The 16,862-nt window shown below is 36.0% G+C and overlaps 1 protein-coding gene across 1 annotated transcript in view; it reads right to left on the reverse strand.

The window, feature by feature from the left end:
• CSMD3 (CUB and Sushi multiple domains 3) overlaps window positions 1–16,862 on the reverse strand; it is an 838,052-nt gene that overhangs the window by 310,442 nt on the left and 510,748 nt on the right. The window contains exons 21-22 of the mRNA XM_009277245.2: window positions 12,586–12,801; window positions 11,771–11,959 (exon numbers count right to left, since the gene is read on the reverse strand). Of these exons, the coding sequence (XP_009275520.1) occupies window positions 11,771–11,959; window positions 12,586–12,801 (405 nt within the window). The remainder of the gene's footprint in view (window positions 1–11,770; window positions 11,960–12,585; window positions 12,802–16,862) is intronic.

Raw genomic sequence — 16,862 nt, forward strand, 5'->3', positions numbered from 1 at the left:
GCTGCTCTCCATCCCTTCATCCCCCAGCCTGGATTGATACAGGGGGTTGCCCCGACCCAGGTGCAGGACCTTGCACTTGGCCTTGTTAAACCTCATGAGGTTCACACAGGCCCACTTCTCCAGCTTGTCCAGGTCCCTCTGGATGGCATCCCATCCCTCAGGCTTGTCAACCACACCACTCAACTTGGTGTCATCTGCAAACTTGCTGAGGGTGCACTCAATCTCACTGTCTGTATCATTGATGAAGATATTAAACAGTACTGGTCCCAATACGGACCCCTGCAGAACACCACTTGTCAGTGATCTCCATCTGGACCTTGAGGCACTGACCACTACTCTCTGGATGCGACCATCCAACCAATTCCTCATCTACTGGACAGTCCACCCATCAAATCCATATCTCTCCAATTTAGAGCGATTGAGTACAATCTGATTGTGCTTTTCTTCATATAGAGGGAGAATGTTGTGTTCCAAGTTGTGGAAGCGTTCAAGGTCAGGTTGGATGGAGCTTTGCGCAACCTGATCTAGTGAAAGATGTCCCGCCCATGGCAGAGGGGTGGACTAGATGATCTTCAAAGGTCCCTTCCAACCCAAACCATTCTGTGATTCTATGTACAATCTCAATCCTTGTTAGCAGACAAGAAAGTGAGTTTAGTAACAGTAGTCTTGAAAACCAAAGTATAAAAGAATTTCTCCCATAGCATTCAGTTATATCATTACAGTTCCACAGAAGCACGCACCACAGCCTACAACAGTAGCTCCTTTTGTACACTTCTCAGATGGATTCTCACAAAATCAAGTTAGTCCCTTGCTTCTCTACTTGCCTCTTGTCAGTGCAAATTATGACTTTAAAAAAAGACAAACCACAAAACACCAAACACACACACAAAAATCAGCAGTATAATTCTGAATAAGTGCAGAATCAAACAGGGAAGATACGCGAAGATACTTTCCAAACTATACCATAATAATTCTATCTGCCAATCTCCACTTCTATGTTGCTTAAAATTACATGGAACTTCAGGCAACCTATGGTTGCCTTCTAGTCTTTGTTGTTAATACTACAGCATAAATCAAAAAAGACCATAATACTTATATGTGCAGTTAAGTGCTGAGTAAAAAAGTGTCAGGGAAAAAAATGTTAACTAAGTTCTTAAGTTTAAAATAAATATAAATATTAAACATATGTAATTTGTTTAAAGTGTTTGGAAAATAATTTTAACAGGCATTACATTGAGTGACAGAAAAAAGAGACTGAAGAGGCAAACCAGATAAAATTAAGGGAAAATGTATAAAGAAGGAAATACAGAAGAACGCAAAGAAGGGACAAAACACTATTTCAGAAGTAAAGGAAAAATCACAGAGGAACAGAAAGTCGGTGACCGTCCTTTAAAAACATACTTAGAGCTGTTATCAGAAATTACAAACATTTCTGCACTGCCTTAATGTTTCATTTTAGTAACATTTCCTGTTCCACAGAGATGGAATTCAGGTTGTTTTAGAGAGAAAGTTTTTTTTTTTTTTTTAGAGACAAAGTTTTTTTTTTTTTTTAAATCCACTTATTTCAGCTGAAACTTAGAACCTACCCTACACACTTTGCTTGTAGAAAAAAAAGAAATAGGGAAAATATTCCAACATCCAGCTATGTTTCCACATAGGCTTAAATTCAGCCTTATATAAAGTACAAGGATGTAACACTAAGATTGAAGTAAATCACTGTTTCTGGACTTTAACAGAAATATAGAATCATTTCAGTATTAGAAAGGAAAATAAACAAAAGCTCAAAGAAAAATAATGAAAGGAAAACACTGATATAATAAGCTATTTATAAGAAATTACTGTTATGCTTTTGGTTATGAATGTGTGTTCATTGCACATTTCCATAATAAAACAGATGAGTTTAAACTACTGTTTATTAGTTTATTTAAATTCTGTAATCATGTAAAATGCCATTGCTATTCTAACCAAGGAATGAAATGTATCTGTTTGGGTAATTTAACATTTTTGAAAACAATTCTTCATTGAATGGCTTTTTCTTTTAAAATATGCTCTGTTAGGAGAATTTTGCAAAGTTTCTCACAATTCAGCTGATGAAATGCTCACCATAAATAATTATCAAACAAATAAATGTGACATGCTGCTACAGATTGAAATTCAGCCATTGTTTTCTTCAAGACAATCCCTTGGAATCAAAAGATAAGAGCTACAAATAGCAGTTCTGTATTTTGAAAAGATGTTATCTCTTGGTTAGGAGACTAAGTGCATTGCAAAAGCTTGACTGAGCAAGTAAGTGGAAGCATTCTAAAAAGGATTTTATCTTTAACCAACAGTGGTAGTAGACTGCAAATCAACAGCTACTTCAGAAAGTGTATCTAAATTCAGTGCTTAAACAGTGCTGTTTCTCATAAAACTGTTAAAAATCTTCAGAATCTTCAGAAGTTCTACCTCTTCAACTGATGGCAGATGTAAGCAAGAAAATAGACTCTTGTCAAAACAAGGCAACAAAACAGAGGATAACAAGACAATCCTGAAAGGATTAAGTTGTGACTGAAGCATTCTTTTCTTGAATAATCTCAGTTATGAGGTCATCAAAAGTTTTCCAGGTGGTTTTGGTATCCTGACAGACTTCAGTACAGGAAACCCTATGCTGATGAAGAAAATGAGAGGAACATTGTCTTCTTCAAGCAGTAAGAACAGTGTTATTTACTTTTTTTATACTGTTCCAAAAGATCAGATTTCCTTTCATAGAGCCAAAAATTAGTAATGTCTTATTAAGTATGTATCTGCAGTACATGGATCTACATCAGAGGTGATCTGAATATCAAAAGATTCATGTGGCTGTCTGTGTATTAAATTTACTTTCAATATATTTTGCACATACTTTTTTGGCTGTTATTTTACTGCTTTGTTTATGTTGTAATAGAAGACACTACTGTCAGATTTGGGAAGGTCCTGTATTTAAGACCTACACATACTTTTACAGCAGGTTGATGTTTCTACTAAAATGGCCAAATAAAAAGAAATCATTGTTAGAAACAATTTACATTATTACTATTATTTTTCATAATTAATAGCTCCAGCTGCCAAGAATGGGGCGGAGTCCCATATACTTTAAACAATATGCTCCTGTACCACAAACGACCAAAGAAGGATGGAGAAATGGCATGACAAATAAGCTTCTGCATTAGTATTAACAAGGTAAAATGTTTTAACAAATACATATTCTATATTAGGAGAACTTAAACAACCAATGTGCACAAGTTGCCTTTAAACTAACTATAAACTTCTCATAAAAAAACAAACAAGCAAGCAAATAAAAACCCCAAAACATTAAAACCCAAAACCAAAACAAAGCACAAAATAACCTGAGAACTGTTGGAACTTAGTGTAAATTTCCACGCAGTGAACAGGAACAGTTAGAACTTTATGTAAAATATTAGAATACATAAGAAATGTTAAGAAAGTGCTTATCACATTATAATGCCATTATACTAACAGATGGTGAGCCCTCAATGGCTGTATTTTGCTTTGTTCAGGATATCCTATCCTTGAAGAAAATAACAGAAATACAATATATTCAAAAATGACAGGAGAAATATTTAAAGGAATAAATTTACTTCTGACAAACAAAGGAAAGATTAGGATTAATTTGTTCTGAGAGGAATCAATGACGCATTTACAAGTGAGTATTACAGTCCTTAAACTGAGCATTCATGCTGCCAAAATATTCCACATATTAAAAGAAAACTCAAAACTAGTAAAAGAACACCTTTTCAAACCCAAAATATTAAAAACAACTTTGCCTTAAATTTTGTTTATGCACAGAAATGAATAAAGCTATGCAGCAAGACTCTAATGGCAATACGGAGTAAGATGTGCAGAGGGTAGCTAATGGCTCTCCTGCTAATTAAGGGACCTTGCAATTACTGCAGATCTATCTGCGGTACAGCCTTCACTTCATTGGTTACATAACTGTGCTTCAGTTCAACACTGAATTTATTTGTTCTCTTATACAATATAACCTTTCAGACATTTCTATTTTTCACTTCCCAAGTATTCCCTGAAAAGCACCTTAACTCAAGCTTGGCAAAGAAGCTATGTTGGTAAATAGGAAAAAAACTATCAACTTAGCAAAACCCTTTATCAGCAAAGATCCATATACAATATTACCTGAAAAGCATGCAATAAGGAAGACATAAATGAATGGATTTGCCTGTAGATTTTTTATGTTTTTTTGTCTGCTTTTCATAATTGTAAGGAGTATAGTTCCTTGGAAATCTGTATGACCAGAACATCAGAGACTCTGACCTTAGCTCTTTAGGACATACTGAGAAAAATGGATAGAAAATGTTGTAAGGAAAAATATAAGTGGAAGTAGCATATAAGCACAAGAAAACAAGATTTTAAAGTCAGTGTCTTCCAGCTAAGGTTTAGCAGACTGGAAAGAAATTGTATGGTCCTGAGAAAGCCAAAGGAAAAGGCCTACACAGTTGGGAAGCTATGAAGGACTATATTATCTTCTTTACATAGACATAGAAACAATTATGGGTTATAATTCTGACATGACAGTTATAGTGAAAGGTAATGCAATTTGGTTATTGGGCAGCCTTATAAAGGAAGGAAGAAAAAAGAAAAGGAAAGAAAACAAAAATGGAAGAGGACAGAGGAGAGAATAAAAGACATGGGAAATCCTAGTATAAAAGAGACTACTTTCTACATTTCACTAGAAATAGAGGTAATTCCAAGAAAACAGTATGTGTGCTGAATATGAATATTGCATTTGTTTATTATTTGAATAAAGCATGAAAAGAAAGCATGAAACTAAGGAATGACAGTATTCTTACAGATCTTTAATCATCTTCATTCTATTATTGATTATCAGAAAAGTTTAATTTTATCTATTTCATTATTTTTCCCTTAAAGCAACAGTAATTGCTCATTAGTTCTTGCAGTTACACAAGTTACAGGGAAATTCAAACTGGCTTCTTGTAAGCTAACAATGGCATTGAAAATTATTAAGAGACATCTGAACTCTAAATGCATCAGAACCAGTTCAGAGGCACTACAATCCTATGAAAACAACTAAACTGCATATTCACAAACTTAAGATGATACCTGTGCTCTGTATCACAAGCTGGAGACATGCTCCTAATATAGTGTTGAAAATGTTGATTACTTAGGACTATCCAGAGCTTAGATGTATTGAAAAGGAACATTCATTTAGATACCAAAAAAACAACCAACAAAAACCAAACCAAATAAAAACAAAACAGTGACAGTATGGTAACTGCGTTTGTTAGTTAACTAAAACTACCATACACATGCTGGAAACACAAGTGATACAATTCACGAGTGATTACTGACATCTACCCCAAAATGAACTGAATCATATAGTGGACTCTTTTAACTATGTTAAGAAAACATACATTTACTATAGAGGTAACTTTAGGATATTAGGAATGATGTACGGATATACAAACAAGACATATACATGAATTTGTGTGAACCTCTACCAACCGTATAATTAGTGAATGTGGATATTTGTAATTATCATGTTCATCAGGATTTACAAACAGTAGTATTAATTCTGTAATAATTTAGTGTAATTATCGTTCATCAGGATTTACAAACAGTAGTATTAATTCTGTAACAGTTTATCAACTTTGAAGCTCTAAGTCATTTAAAAGAACCAGCTAAATAAACAGAAATATGGAAAAAAATTCTGTATTTGTAAAAAATACTTGTTAAAAAAATTGTTCCAGCACAACATCAAGCCCTATGGAATTCAGATAATGCCATCATTGAGCAGTTCAGCTTTAAAAATTCAGTAATAAATATTTGTTTGCTATTTCAATATTACTTTTTCATTTATTAATTCTTAATTCTAAAGTTTCATTTATTAAGTCTTAATTTCAAATTCAGTTTTGAAAAAGAGTATATTCATAAATTGAATAATAATAATATGATTTAATATATACCATTTATTTATCCAACTTCTGAGTAAGAAGAGAAAGACAGCTTCTGATTTACTGGTAAATTGTTTGGTTTAGCATTTATTATGATTGGCTACTCTGTTTCAGGACTCAGTACATTAGCCTTCTGTGTATCCAGAAAGGGATGCTTGATAAATGTTCTGGCAAGAATTCCGAATAATCTTGTTATCCACCTAAATCTACAATTGCTTTTTTAATTTCTTTATATCATTGACCAGACTATTTCTACAATTTAATTAATGTTGAAGGGAAAATTAATTATTTCTAACATTTTACTTTTTTAAAGTATTATTTTCAGCCTAGTGGCCCTTTTTCTTGCATTAATGGAAAAGAAAATTGAATCTCTTGAGCTAGTTTACTTTTGCCATTTATTACAGGAAAATGCTTCCATCATCTCTCTTTTTATATTAAACTATGTACAAGCTCATTATCTTTCTTCCTAGCCCTTCTCTGAACTCCTACCAGCTCTACAGTATTTCTATGGAGAGAGATTTGGAAATATTTCAGGTGAAACTACAAGTTTCTGCAAGCAGTCTCTGTCCCCAGTCTCCTATATGAATTACCATATAATTTTTGTTTTCAGTGATTCTTAAATCAATTTCTTACGTTAATGCCATTAATTTAGAATTCCTGAGAAGTGTAACTACAATGAGTCTTCTTCCCCCCCATGTTATTTATCAACCTTACATTTATTTTATCATACAGTTTATCTGTTCATTCATCTAGCTTATCACGTCTCTCAGGTACTTCGAAGTTTTCTTCTGGTTGAAACTATTCTAACCAACTGCTATCATAGAGTTCACTTTCAGTTCAGTAATGAATGTATTAAAGCAAGACAGAACTAATACAAAACTTGAAACATTAATTTAATTCTATGAACAATTTTTAGCATACATGTTCTTCATTTTGCTAACAATCTTTTTCTTCTTACAGTTTTTTTTTAACTAATGACAAATTCATAGAATCTCACATGAAATTTTCTTAACTTTTATTGAAAAAAAGTTAGTGAGTTCTTCTTTATCCATTAATTCTCTGCAATTTTCATGAAAAATCTAAATTATTATTTCTCTTTACAGGACCTAGAGCACTGGGTGAATGCTGACATGAAATTCTAACCAATAAAGAAGACTGTTTTAACTGATGGGCTAACCCTTTGCTATGTCTGCAGAGGTAAAAAAGCAAGATGAGGAAAGTGATATTAACCTAGAGTTTTGGCCAGTTAAAAAACGTCCCAGCTATGTACATGTGATGTTTTCCTAATATACAGATGAATATATAGAAGAGCACAATCTGTTATTTCCTCAGTTTGCAAAGGAAATAAAACCATACTGGGAATAAGTCAGAGAGTAATAATACAAACAGAGAATTTTCAAATGTTGACAGTATGGTTAGTAGTTTGAACCTTTAGTTGGCCATTATTATATGCATGGCAAAATGATGAAATAGATATAAAAGCTAGTTTCAGAAATATAGACAGTATTGTTTGGTTTTGTCTGTATTTGAAGGTATTACAAAGAGAATAATTACTAACTCTTAAATATTCTCAGTCTACTGGAAATCTAGTGTAGGTATGCATTTCCAAAAATCTCTGCACCATGTCAAGCAGACCTATCTCACGTTTGGCAAATATGCCTTCTGTTGCTGGTCTTGTTCTTTTGATTCAGTATGTGGCACCAGAAATATAGCAAAGACAGTAGAAGGCTATCCTGTGATGACTCATTGAGAATCTGAAATGGCTAGCATTGGAAACTAAAAAAAATAGTGTAAAATACTGTTAATCTATTAAATTCAGTCTCTTCCGGTTTAAAGGAATTTTCACAAGATATTTATGATTCCATTGATTTTTCAAATTTTGAATTTAGTCAAGGTCAGGATTACTAGTAGTCCAACATACTGTAAAGTCCATTTGCAGCCAATGAATGACATATGAACACCACCAGAAAAATTCATTCTTATTGGTCCTAACCTCTGTGCTTCTTAGAGTCTTAAACATCAGGCGTATGTGAACTGGGAACCAGTCATAAATAACACCAATTGTTCTGACACTGTTTATTCCCATACTCTTTCTGATGGCTGCAAACACTATCTCCCATCAGATGACTAGAAGAATTGTGACCATCATGACGGATTTCTTATCATGTGAATGGAAGCACTTTTATCATATGCTAATGAAGCACTTTGGTCACATTACCTGTGTCTACACTGCTAAATGCATCCACTCCTGGAAAAGAACCCTGGCTAGCAGGCTAAATGGTGAAGTATGGTGTCCATCTACATTGCTCAGAGCTAAGTCTCTCTAAAGTCTATCCTTATATATAGAAGGGGGCCACGAAGATGATCAGGGGGATGGAACACCTCTCCTATGAAGAAAGGCTGAGAGAGTTGGGGTTGTTCAGCCTAGAGAAGAGAAGGCTTCGGAGAGACCTTATTGCAGCCTATCAGTACTTCAAGGGGGCTTCTCAAAAAGATGGCGGCAACCTTTTTAGCAGGGCCTGTTGCGTCAGGACAAGGGGGAATGGCTTTAAACTAAAGGGGGGTAGATATGGACTAGATATAAGGAAGAAATTTTTTACGCTGAGGGTGGTGAAACACTGGCACAGGTTGCCCAGAGAGGTGGTGGATGCCCCATCCCTAGGAACACTCAAGGTCAGGTTGAACGGGGCTCTGAGCAATCTGACCTAGTTGAAGATGTCCCTGCCCACGGCAGGGGGGTTGGACTAGATGACCTTTAGAGGTCCCTTCTAACCCAAACTATTCTATGATTCTATGATTCTATATCCACAAGGTTTTGTTTTAAAGAAAACAAAATGGTTCGCATACGAAGAGACCACAGAATGAGTTAAAAATTATAACACTTGTACTATCAAAGGACCAAGACACAGGTGAAAGTAGAGAGCTAAGATATGTAAGAATGCACAGGTATTTGTTATGAACATTTACTAAGACAACAGAAGAAATATCATGACCCACAGGATTCAGCTATACCTATCAAGAGGATATAAGATCAAGAACACAGGTAAATTCAAGTTGCAAGGGACCTTAGGAGGTCTTTAGTCCAGCCTCCTGCTCAAAGAAGGTTCAACCCTGACATCAGACCAGGTTGCTCAGGGCTTTAACCAGTTGGATCTTGAAAACCTCCAAGGATGGAAACTGCACAACCTCTTTGGGCAATATGTTCCACTATTCAACATTTTCTTTGTGAAAAGGTTTCACTTATTTCCAGTCTAAAACTCTCTTATTTCAATTTATGCCTTTTCCTTTCATCTTTCTGTCATAAACTACTGTAAAGAACCTTGCTCTACCTTCTTAATTATTTCCCCACAGCTATTAAGAACTGCTATTAGGTTCTCACGAAGCTGTCTCTTCTTCAGGTTGCGTTTCTCTCACCTTTCGCCACTGGATCAGTGCTCCAGCTTCCAACCATCTTGGTGGCCTGCCACCAAACTTGTTCCAGTTTATCTGTGTCTTGTATTGTATTCTTGTATTGACAAGCTGAACACAAATACTATGAACAGTGGTTGGTTCCCAATTGAGGTTGTGTGTATGTGAAAGTGTATATGATATCAGAAGCATTAAAGCTCATTAATCACTTTGGCAGAAAATGCCAAACATGAGCAACAGTACCAATATGTAAACTTCTGAATCCAATAGAAATGGTCAACAGGAATGTCCATTCTCCAGTTGTTTGAATTTCATTATTATGGCATATAAATTAAGCACAAAATTGACAAAGGCTTAATATTTATGGGGGGGAAATGGTTGATTAAGTCATTCTAGCGGAGATTATCTTTCATTTTCAAACATAAGGAGAAAATATGTTGACTGGAAAATAATTTACTCCTTGAGTTCCAGCTTGTCTCTTCCCCCCCCTCTGCAAACACACAGACGTAAACATTATTTTCTATGTCATGAAAACTACACAGCAATTTTTTTTCATTTATGCTTCGGCACAAGTTCTTCTTTACTGATAATTTACCAATTCATTTTCAGTATACTAACACTTCCAGAAATTTATTACTAAAATTTAACCTGTCTTGCCAACTGTGCATGCATTCATTATTATTCTCATGGTTAAAAATTCATCAACCCCAACACAAAAATAACTTTTATTCATGCACTACACTAACTCAGCTTCTAAACCATGTCTTCTGTACATAGATATGTAAATGTCACTTATGCATATGCCAAATTCAGAACTTTTGTTATACCAAGGTAAGCATAGGAATAGTTTGGACATGAAAATTGTGATACGGTAGCTAACACTGGATAAGAGCAAGCACAATCAATCAATAGTTATTATACAATCAGATTCTGAAAGAAACATGTTTTACTATCATCCAGTTTAGTATGAAAAAATAAAAGATTTCAAATGCACACTGATACAGACATTTTTGTATATAAACCTTTCCATATAGCATATACTCTTAAATAAATAAAAAAATATAGACAAGTAACTATCCTACTTTTTAGAGATTTTGTTGTTTTAACAGTTCTCAACAGAACTGAAAATCAAGACATTTAGGAAGAATTCAGCTCAGACAACATTAGCCATTAAAAGTTGTCCTGATTTCAGCAGGGATAGAGTTAATTTCCTTCCTAGTAGCTGGTACAGTGCTGTGTTTTGGATTTAGGATGAGAACAAAGTTGATAACACACTGATGTTTTAGTTGTTGCTAGGTAATGTTTACACTAGTCAAGGACTTTTCAGCTTCCCATGCTCTACCAACTGAGAAGGCTGGAGGTGCACAAGAAGCTGGGAGGGGGCACAGCCAGGACAGCTGACCCAAACTGGCCAAAGGGATATTCCATACCATGTGACGTCATGCTCAGTATATAAAGCTGGGGGAAGAAGAAGGAAGGGGGGGGACGTTTGGAGTGATGGCGTTTGTCTTCCCAAGTAACCGTTACGCGTGATGGAGCCCTGCTTTCCTGGAGATGGCTGAACACCTGCCTGCCAATGGGAAGTAGTGAATGAACTCCTTGTTTTGCTTTGCTTGCATGCGTGGCTTTTGCTTTACCTATTAAACTGTCTTTATCTCAACCCACGAGTTTTTCTCACTTTTACCCTTCTGATTCTCTCCCCCATCCCACCGGGGGCGATTGAGCGAGCGGCTGCGTGGTGCTTAGTTGCCGACTGAGATTAAACCACGACAAAAGTTAAGTTTCTAGTCAAAGCTACATATGTAGACTACCTCTACAGTGAGTGGAGAGTGTTAGAAACCATAAGAAAGTGTTTCTTCTCAGTTATCTTAGCTATCATTTTAAAAACAGAAAAACTGTTCTGAGGATATTCTGAGGATATGGTTCTCTACTCTAACTTACATAGGAAGCCCACGTTGACTACACTCCTATACATGGACCTATTTTTATGAAATAAATCTGGTCTAAGTGCTCTAACTACATTTACACAATTTTGTAATACAGGTATCACTTGGAAGCTTGCATTGACAAAAAAGAGTCAATTATTAGGCATCTGAACTGCCAAATGCTGCTTTAAATTTATACCCAGTTTTCCTAATCTATTAATCAAAATAAGAAGAGTAAGCATTGTGGCCTCAATTTAAAATGCTTTAAAGTATAGACTGTGAAGTCCACTGGTAGTTCTAATACTAAACATATTTATAAAAGATTAAATAAATTTGACTAAGGAGATATGGAGAACATGAGAGTACATTGAAAAGTAAGAGGTGTATTACCATGCTTTTCCATGCTCTAAATCTGCAAATCCATGGACAATGACTACACATACAAGCAAATGAAAGCAGCTGACCACGTACCCACACACCTTGGAAGAGGTGCACTCCATACTCGTCGGCCACCACCAAGACAAATAATCTCTGAAGCTCCTTCTAAACGATATCCAGATGAACAGGAGAATGTCAGAATATCTCCCACTCCAAAATTAAATCCTATTCTGTTACCAAATTGTGGGATCCCAGGATCTTCACAAGGTTCAAGATTATACTCTGAAAACAAGAGAGCAAGTCAGCTTGTACAAGTGACAACAACATGTTTTTTATCAGTCACATTTGTAATCTTGCAGTCTAGTAATTTCTGTGTATTGCCACCTATCAATACAGATTTCAGATTTAAAAACAAAATGAATGCGTGAATGTTAAATTGGCAATTATATTACATTAAAATGTAAGACTAATGAATACATTCACAATGTTTTTAAGATGCATAACACAACATGCTTTATCACTCCTGTAAAAGCCATAAATATCCCATTTGGTTCATAAACCAAATGAAAACGATGACACAGCATAAAAGCCTAAATAATTGACAATTGGGCTCATCTGGAATTTCACTGACTGAAATTGGACTAGTTCTGTTTCCTCCCCTTGCTTGATAATGTGTCTTACAGTTAACTGCCATCTTATTTATGATATAGCACAAATGTCTCTTCTACAGAGGCACAGAGGCTTGCTTGCTTTGAAATTGTTGTGCTTAGGAAACAACTTATATAATTTTATGATTCAGTATATGTAGTCATCAAAATCACTTCAATTTTAAACTTTTTTTTTTTCTTTTTACATAAAATACTGAAAAAATCTTTTTCAGGAGCCAGGTATTGCAGGTATTTCCTTACCAGAGAAAGAAATATTAAATCCTTCATATGATATTGAAAAATCTGAAATAAAGCGCAATTGAGCCCTGAAATTTCCATAGAGACCAGCATTGATGGGTGAAGGAAGCTCTGAGCCAGTCAGACGTGCTAATGGCTGTGTGAAACTGCCATTCTCTGTTATTAGTAAGTAGTCATGATGATCCTCCAAATGAAAGCTGTAGAAGGTGAACTGCACTCCTATTAGAAAAAACAGAATTAGATTTACATATCACACTGTGAACATCAACGTAATTAAGCCAAGGATTAGATTCATGTATTTCATTATGAATTGTGGTTCAGAAAATGAAGATAATCCAATTTTTCTAAAAATTAGTATCTTTCCTGATTTTAATATCAAAATATCTTTGCAGCAGGTCTTTTGGCTTTGACACTACCTTTCACTTTTGTCTTTAGCTGCAAAATATGGATGTTTGATTTATAGAACTAAAAGACATATGCTTGCATTTTTATGCAAAATTCAATGATGCACTATGTATGTTCAAAATTACAAACTGTTTATGGCAGAATGGGAAAGGTAAACCTTATTTCTTACAGTCACCAGTATCCTTGTGTAGCAGCAGTGAAAGGAAAGGTTATAAAATATATGACATTGTATTCTCATGGCACATACAGTAACAGCAGCACTTCCTCCCCCAAAAAGGGAGGTCTCTTAATAAGGTGTGGCATATGTCAACAGTATGGTATTTTGCAAACCATCAGATACAAATCACACATCTAGAAAGGAAGATATATCCTGGAACACAATAGCAATAAAAAGACTTAAAGGTCAAGACAGACAATTAAATTACTTTTTCTGCACCTCTGTAACTAAGAGCTAACTAACCATGTAACTAACCATGATCTTTGGGTAGAATGCACAGAAAAGTCAAGAAAAAGAAACAGGAGAAGACATTAGTTAGCTTAAGTGATTATTGAGAACTCTAGTGTAATAGCATTTTCAGTTTTATCATAAAAGTTATAAACCAATAATTCAGGCTCTGTAAAATATATCTAATGATGTAATGCTTAGGAAGATCCATTCATGTGATTGAAGATTAACGTAGTATATGAAGATTAATGATCTTTGGGTACTCTTATGGTCAAAAGATTTTAATAATAGATACAATTTAATCAAAAAGCAAACAAATACTTCCCCTTCCTACTTCCCCATTCCCCCCCAAGAACTTCCCAAACAGGGTAACAAAATCCAAGACTGAAGCTAGATATACTGTGCTTGACTCAGTTGCCTAAACATAGGAACCTCATGCCCCTTGTGGTGGGTTGACCTTGGCTGGACACCAGGTGCCCACCAAGCTGGTCTATCATTCCCCTCCTCAGCAGGATAGGGCGGGGGAGAAAATAAGATGGAAAAAACTCATGAGTCAAGATGAAGGCAGTTTAATAAAGCAAAAGCAAAGGCCACACGTGGAAGCAAAGGAAAACAAAAGATTTATTCTCTACTTCCCATTAACAGGTGATGTCCAGCCACTTCCCAGGAAGTAGGGCTTCAGTATGCATAGCAGGTGCTCCGGAAGACAAACGTTGTAATAACTAATGCCCCCCCCTCCTCCTTTCTCTTAGCTTTTATTGCTGAGCAGATGTCGTACAGTATGGAATATCCTTTTGGTCAGTTTGGGTCAGCTGTCCTGGCTATGTCCCCTCCCAAGATCTTGCCCACCCCCAGCCTACCGGTGAGGGGGGAAATGCTGTGCAAGCACTGCTCAGCAGTAGCCAAAACATTGGTGTGTTATCAACGCCTTTCTAGCTACCAATACAAAGCACAGCACTATGAGGGCTGCTATGGGGAAAATTAACTCCATCTCAGCGAGACCCAAGACACCCCTTTAGGTGTAGGAGGTTATGTTTTCTAGACTTCACGCACAGCTTTAGAAGCTCTTGGTACAATTCTCCTGTAGTTTTTTTTACAACACATTGGATCCCTGAGGTTGTCTCAAATGGCATTAGACATTTATGTGAATGCAACTCAATCACACCTAGTAAATACAGCTTGTAAGGGTATCTGGAATGTAACGACACCTGGTTTATGAGGATAGCTAGTCAAGGACCTTTCAGTATAGAAAGCAAAGACAAGAAATGAGGGAAGTAATAAATTATATACACACATACACAAGCTTTACTGAGTAGGATTTAGTGGAGACACTAACAAAGACCAGAACTCTTAAGTTTCTGACTGATAGGCCATTGAGTGTATCACTGTAATCTTGTAGCAGTTCAGCCAGAACTTAGTAACTAATTAGAATGGGGGAATGAAGATTACATTGGGTCTCATGGAAATTAGAAATTTACTGTGGAGTATTTGAGGGAATTTGTGACTCTATGTAAAACTTAATATGAGATTCTTAAATGGTATTTGGAGAGTGCAAAACTTTTTGTGGGATGTTTAGGGCTAGAGGCAGGTAAGGGGAGGGATCATGGTGGATAAGGGAGAAAAAAGTATGGGAAAATGGAGAGGATTAAGCCTCTCTTACTAATCCCTGCACCTAACCACCGCAGCCTGTCCTCCATTCTTTTTAAACTCTGTTCCTGACTATTTAGTGTGTGTGTCCTCTGTCCAGAGTGTGAGCACATGTGTGACCATTAGTGAACATTAGTATGGACTGCCTGGTTAGCAGGAGGAGGTCAGAGGCAAACAACTGGAAAAAGGGCCACTGGTCACAGGGGGGGCAGCACCTGGAGGGAGTGGGATCTGGGGACCAACTCCTGGGCCAGGACCTGGAAGGTTGTGGGAGCACATGCATGTGCATGTGTGAGTCTGTGTCACTCCTAGCAAACTCCTGTTCCCATCAGCAAAACCAGAGAAATAGGATTTGGCTGCCTGTGGTGTTCATGTCTGTTTCAGTGCTGTTGGTGTTTCTGTGTGTACCAGTAAAGACACTTGTCTCTGTCCATGTTAGTCTGTGTGACCAGCCGTATATGTATATGTACATATTGGCATCTTCGGAATACATGCTTAGTCTTGCCATCAGCTGGACATACAAATGGGAGCAACAAGAGAAATCCCTTGGATCTTAGAGATCTCTAGATTGTGCTTCCCTTTAAAGAGACTGGAGAACTATTCAGCCTTTTCAAGTAGATATCTCCTTTTCTTATAGCTCCACACACCCCACCCCCGCAACTTGCTGTAACTTGCAGATCCAGATAAACACACCCTTACTTAGTAGCACTGATATAGAAATTACAGGATGGGGTTGTGTTTTATGCATAGGATAAAACTAGATAATCCAAGGAATCTATTCTGGATTTTAAAAATTCTTAATTTAATAATTATATGAGCAAAGCCATTCATCTCTTTGAGCAGCCTATTTATTCTCCTAGACTGTGTTACAATAAATTGGCAAAAATCACACACTGAATTTTGAAATCAGGGTTAGGTTACATATCTTTTGAGCTAATGCATATAAATTTAGCTTTGGGATTGATAAACTCTCAAATGGTTTAATTTTTTTATCATAGTTTTACATAGGAGACAGTGGTGATCTGACATAAAATGTGATATATACAGAATGAGGCTGAAATTCAGGCCATATTTGTTGTATTTACTGGACTCCAAAATAATTTTGGCCCTTGTTATGCATGCATGCATGAATACTGCAACAACAAAATCAGAAATGCCAGAGAAAATTTTATGGTAATAACCCAAAATAATGGAATTCCTGTGAATCACATCTGAGCTTCACTGAGTATTGTTCAAACACCAAACTCAAGGTTTAACTCAAGGGAATGTTTCAATCAATTTTCCAGATTGCCATGACATTTCTAAGCAAAACCCCAAGGTCCCAGCAGTAGCTGCACAATTTAGTTTTCTTCAGAAAATATCCTAATCACATTAATATATATTGTGTGACAGATTGTGTCTTCTCCAGAGAAGAATTTTCAAAGATATGTTCAGGTAGCTTCCTTCTCATTCTGCCTCACATGCCCCTTTCTTTATAAGGGGAATATTTAAAATCTGAAATGAAGACAGGAAGACATAACACTCTAGTGTCATTTCTCAATATTACAATCCAGACTGTTGGGGGATGGGTAAATTAATTATTCTATTACTAAATGGTTTAAAATACACCATTGATACTCCACAAATTTCACCTCACCATAAATTGAATTGCATGCTAACCACAGACAAAATACAATAATTATTGTCATGATAGAATCATAGAATAGAATCATTGAGGTTGGAAAAGACCTCTAAGATCATCAAGTCCAACCATCGACCCAACACCACCATGCCCACTAAACCA

This window comes from Aptenodytes forsteri, unplaced genomic scaffold (assembly GCF_000699145.1).
Source record: "Aptenodytes forsteri isolate BGI_AS27 unplaced genomic scaffold, ASM69914v1 Scaffold49, whole genome shotgun sequence".
Lineage (NCBI taxonomy): Eukaryota > Metazoa > Chordata > Aves > Sphenisciformes > Spheniscidae > Aptenodytes > Aptenodytes forsteri.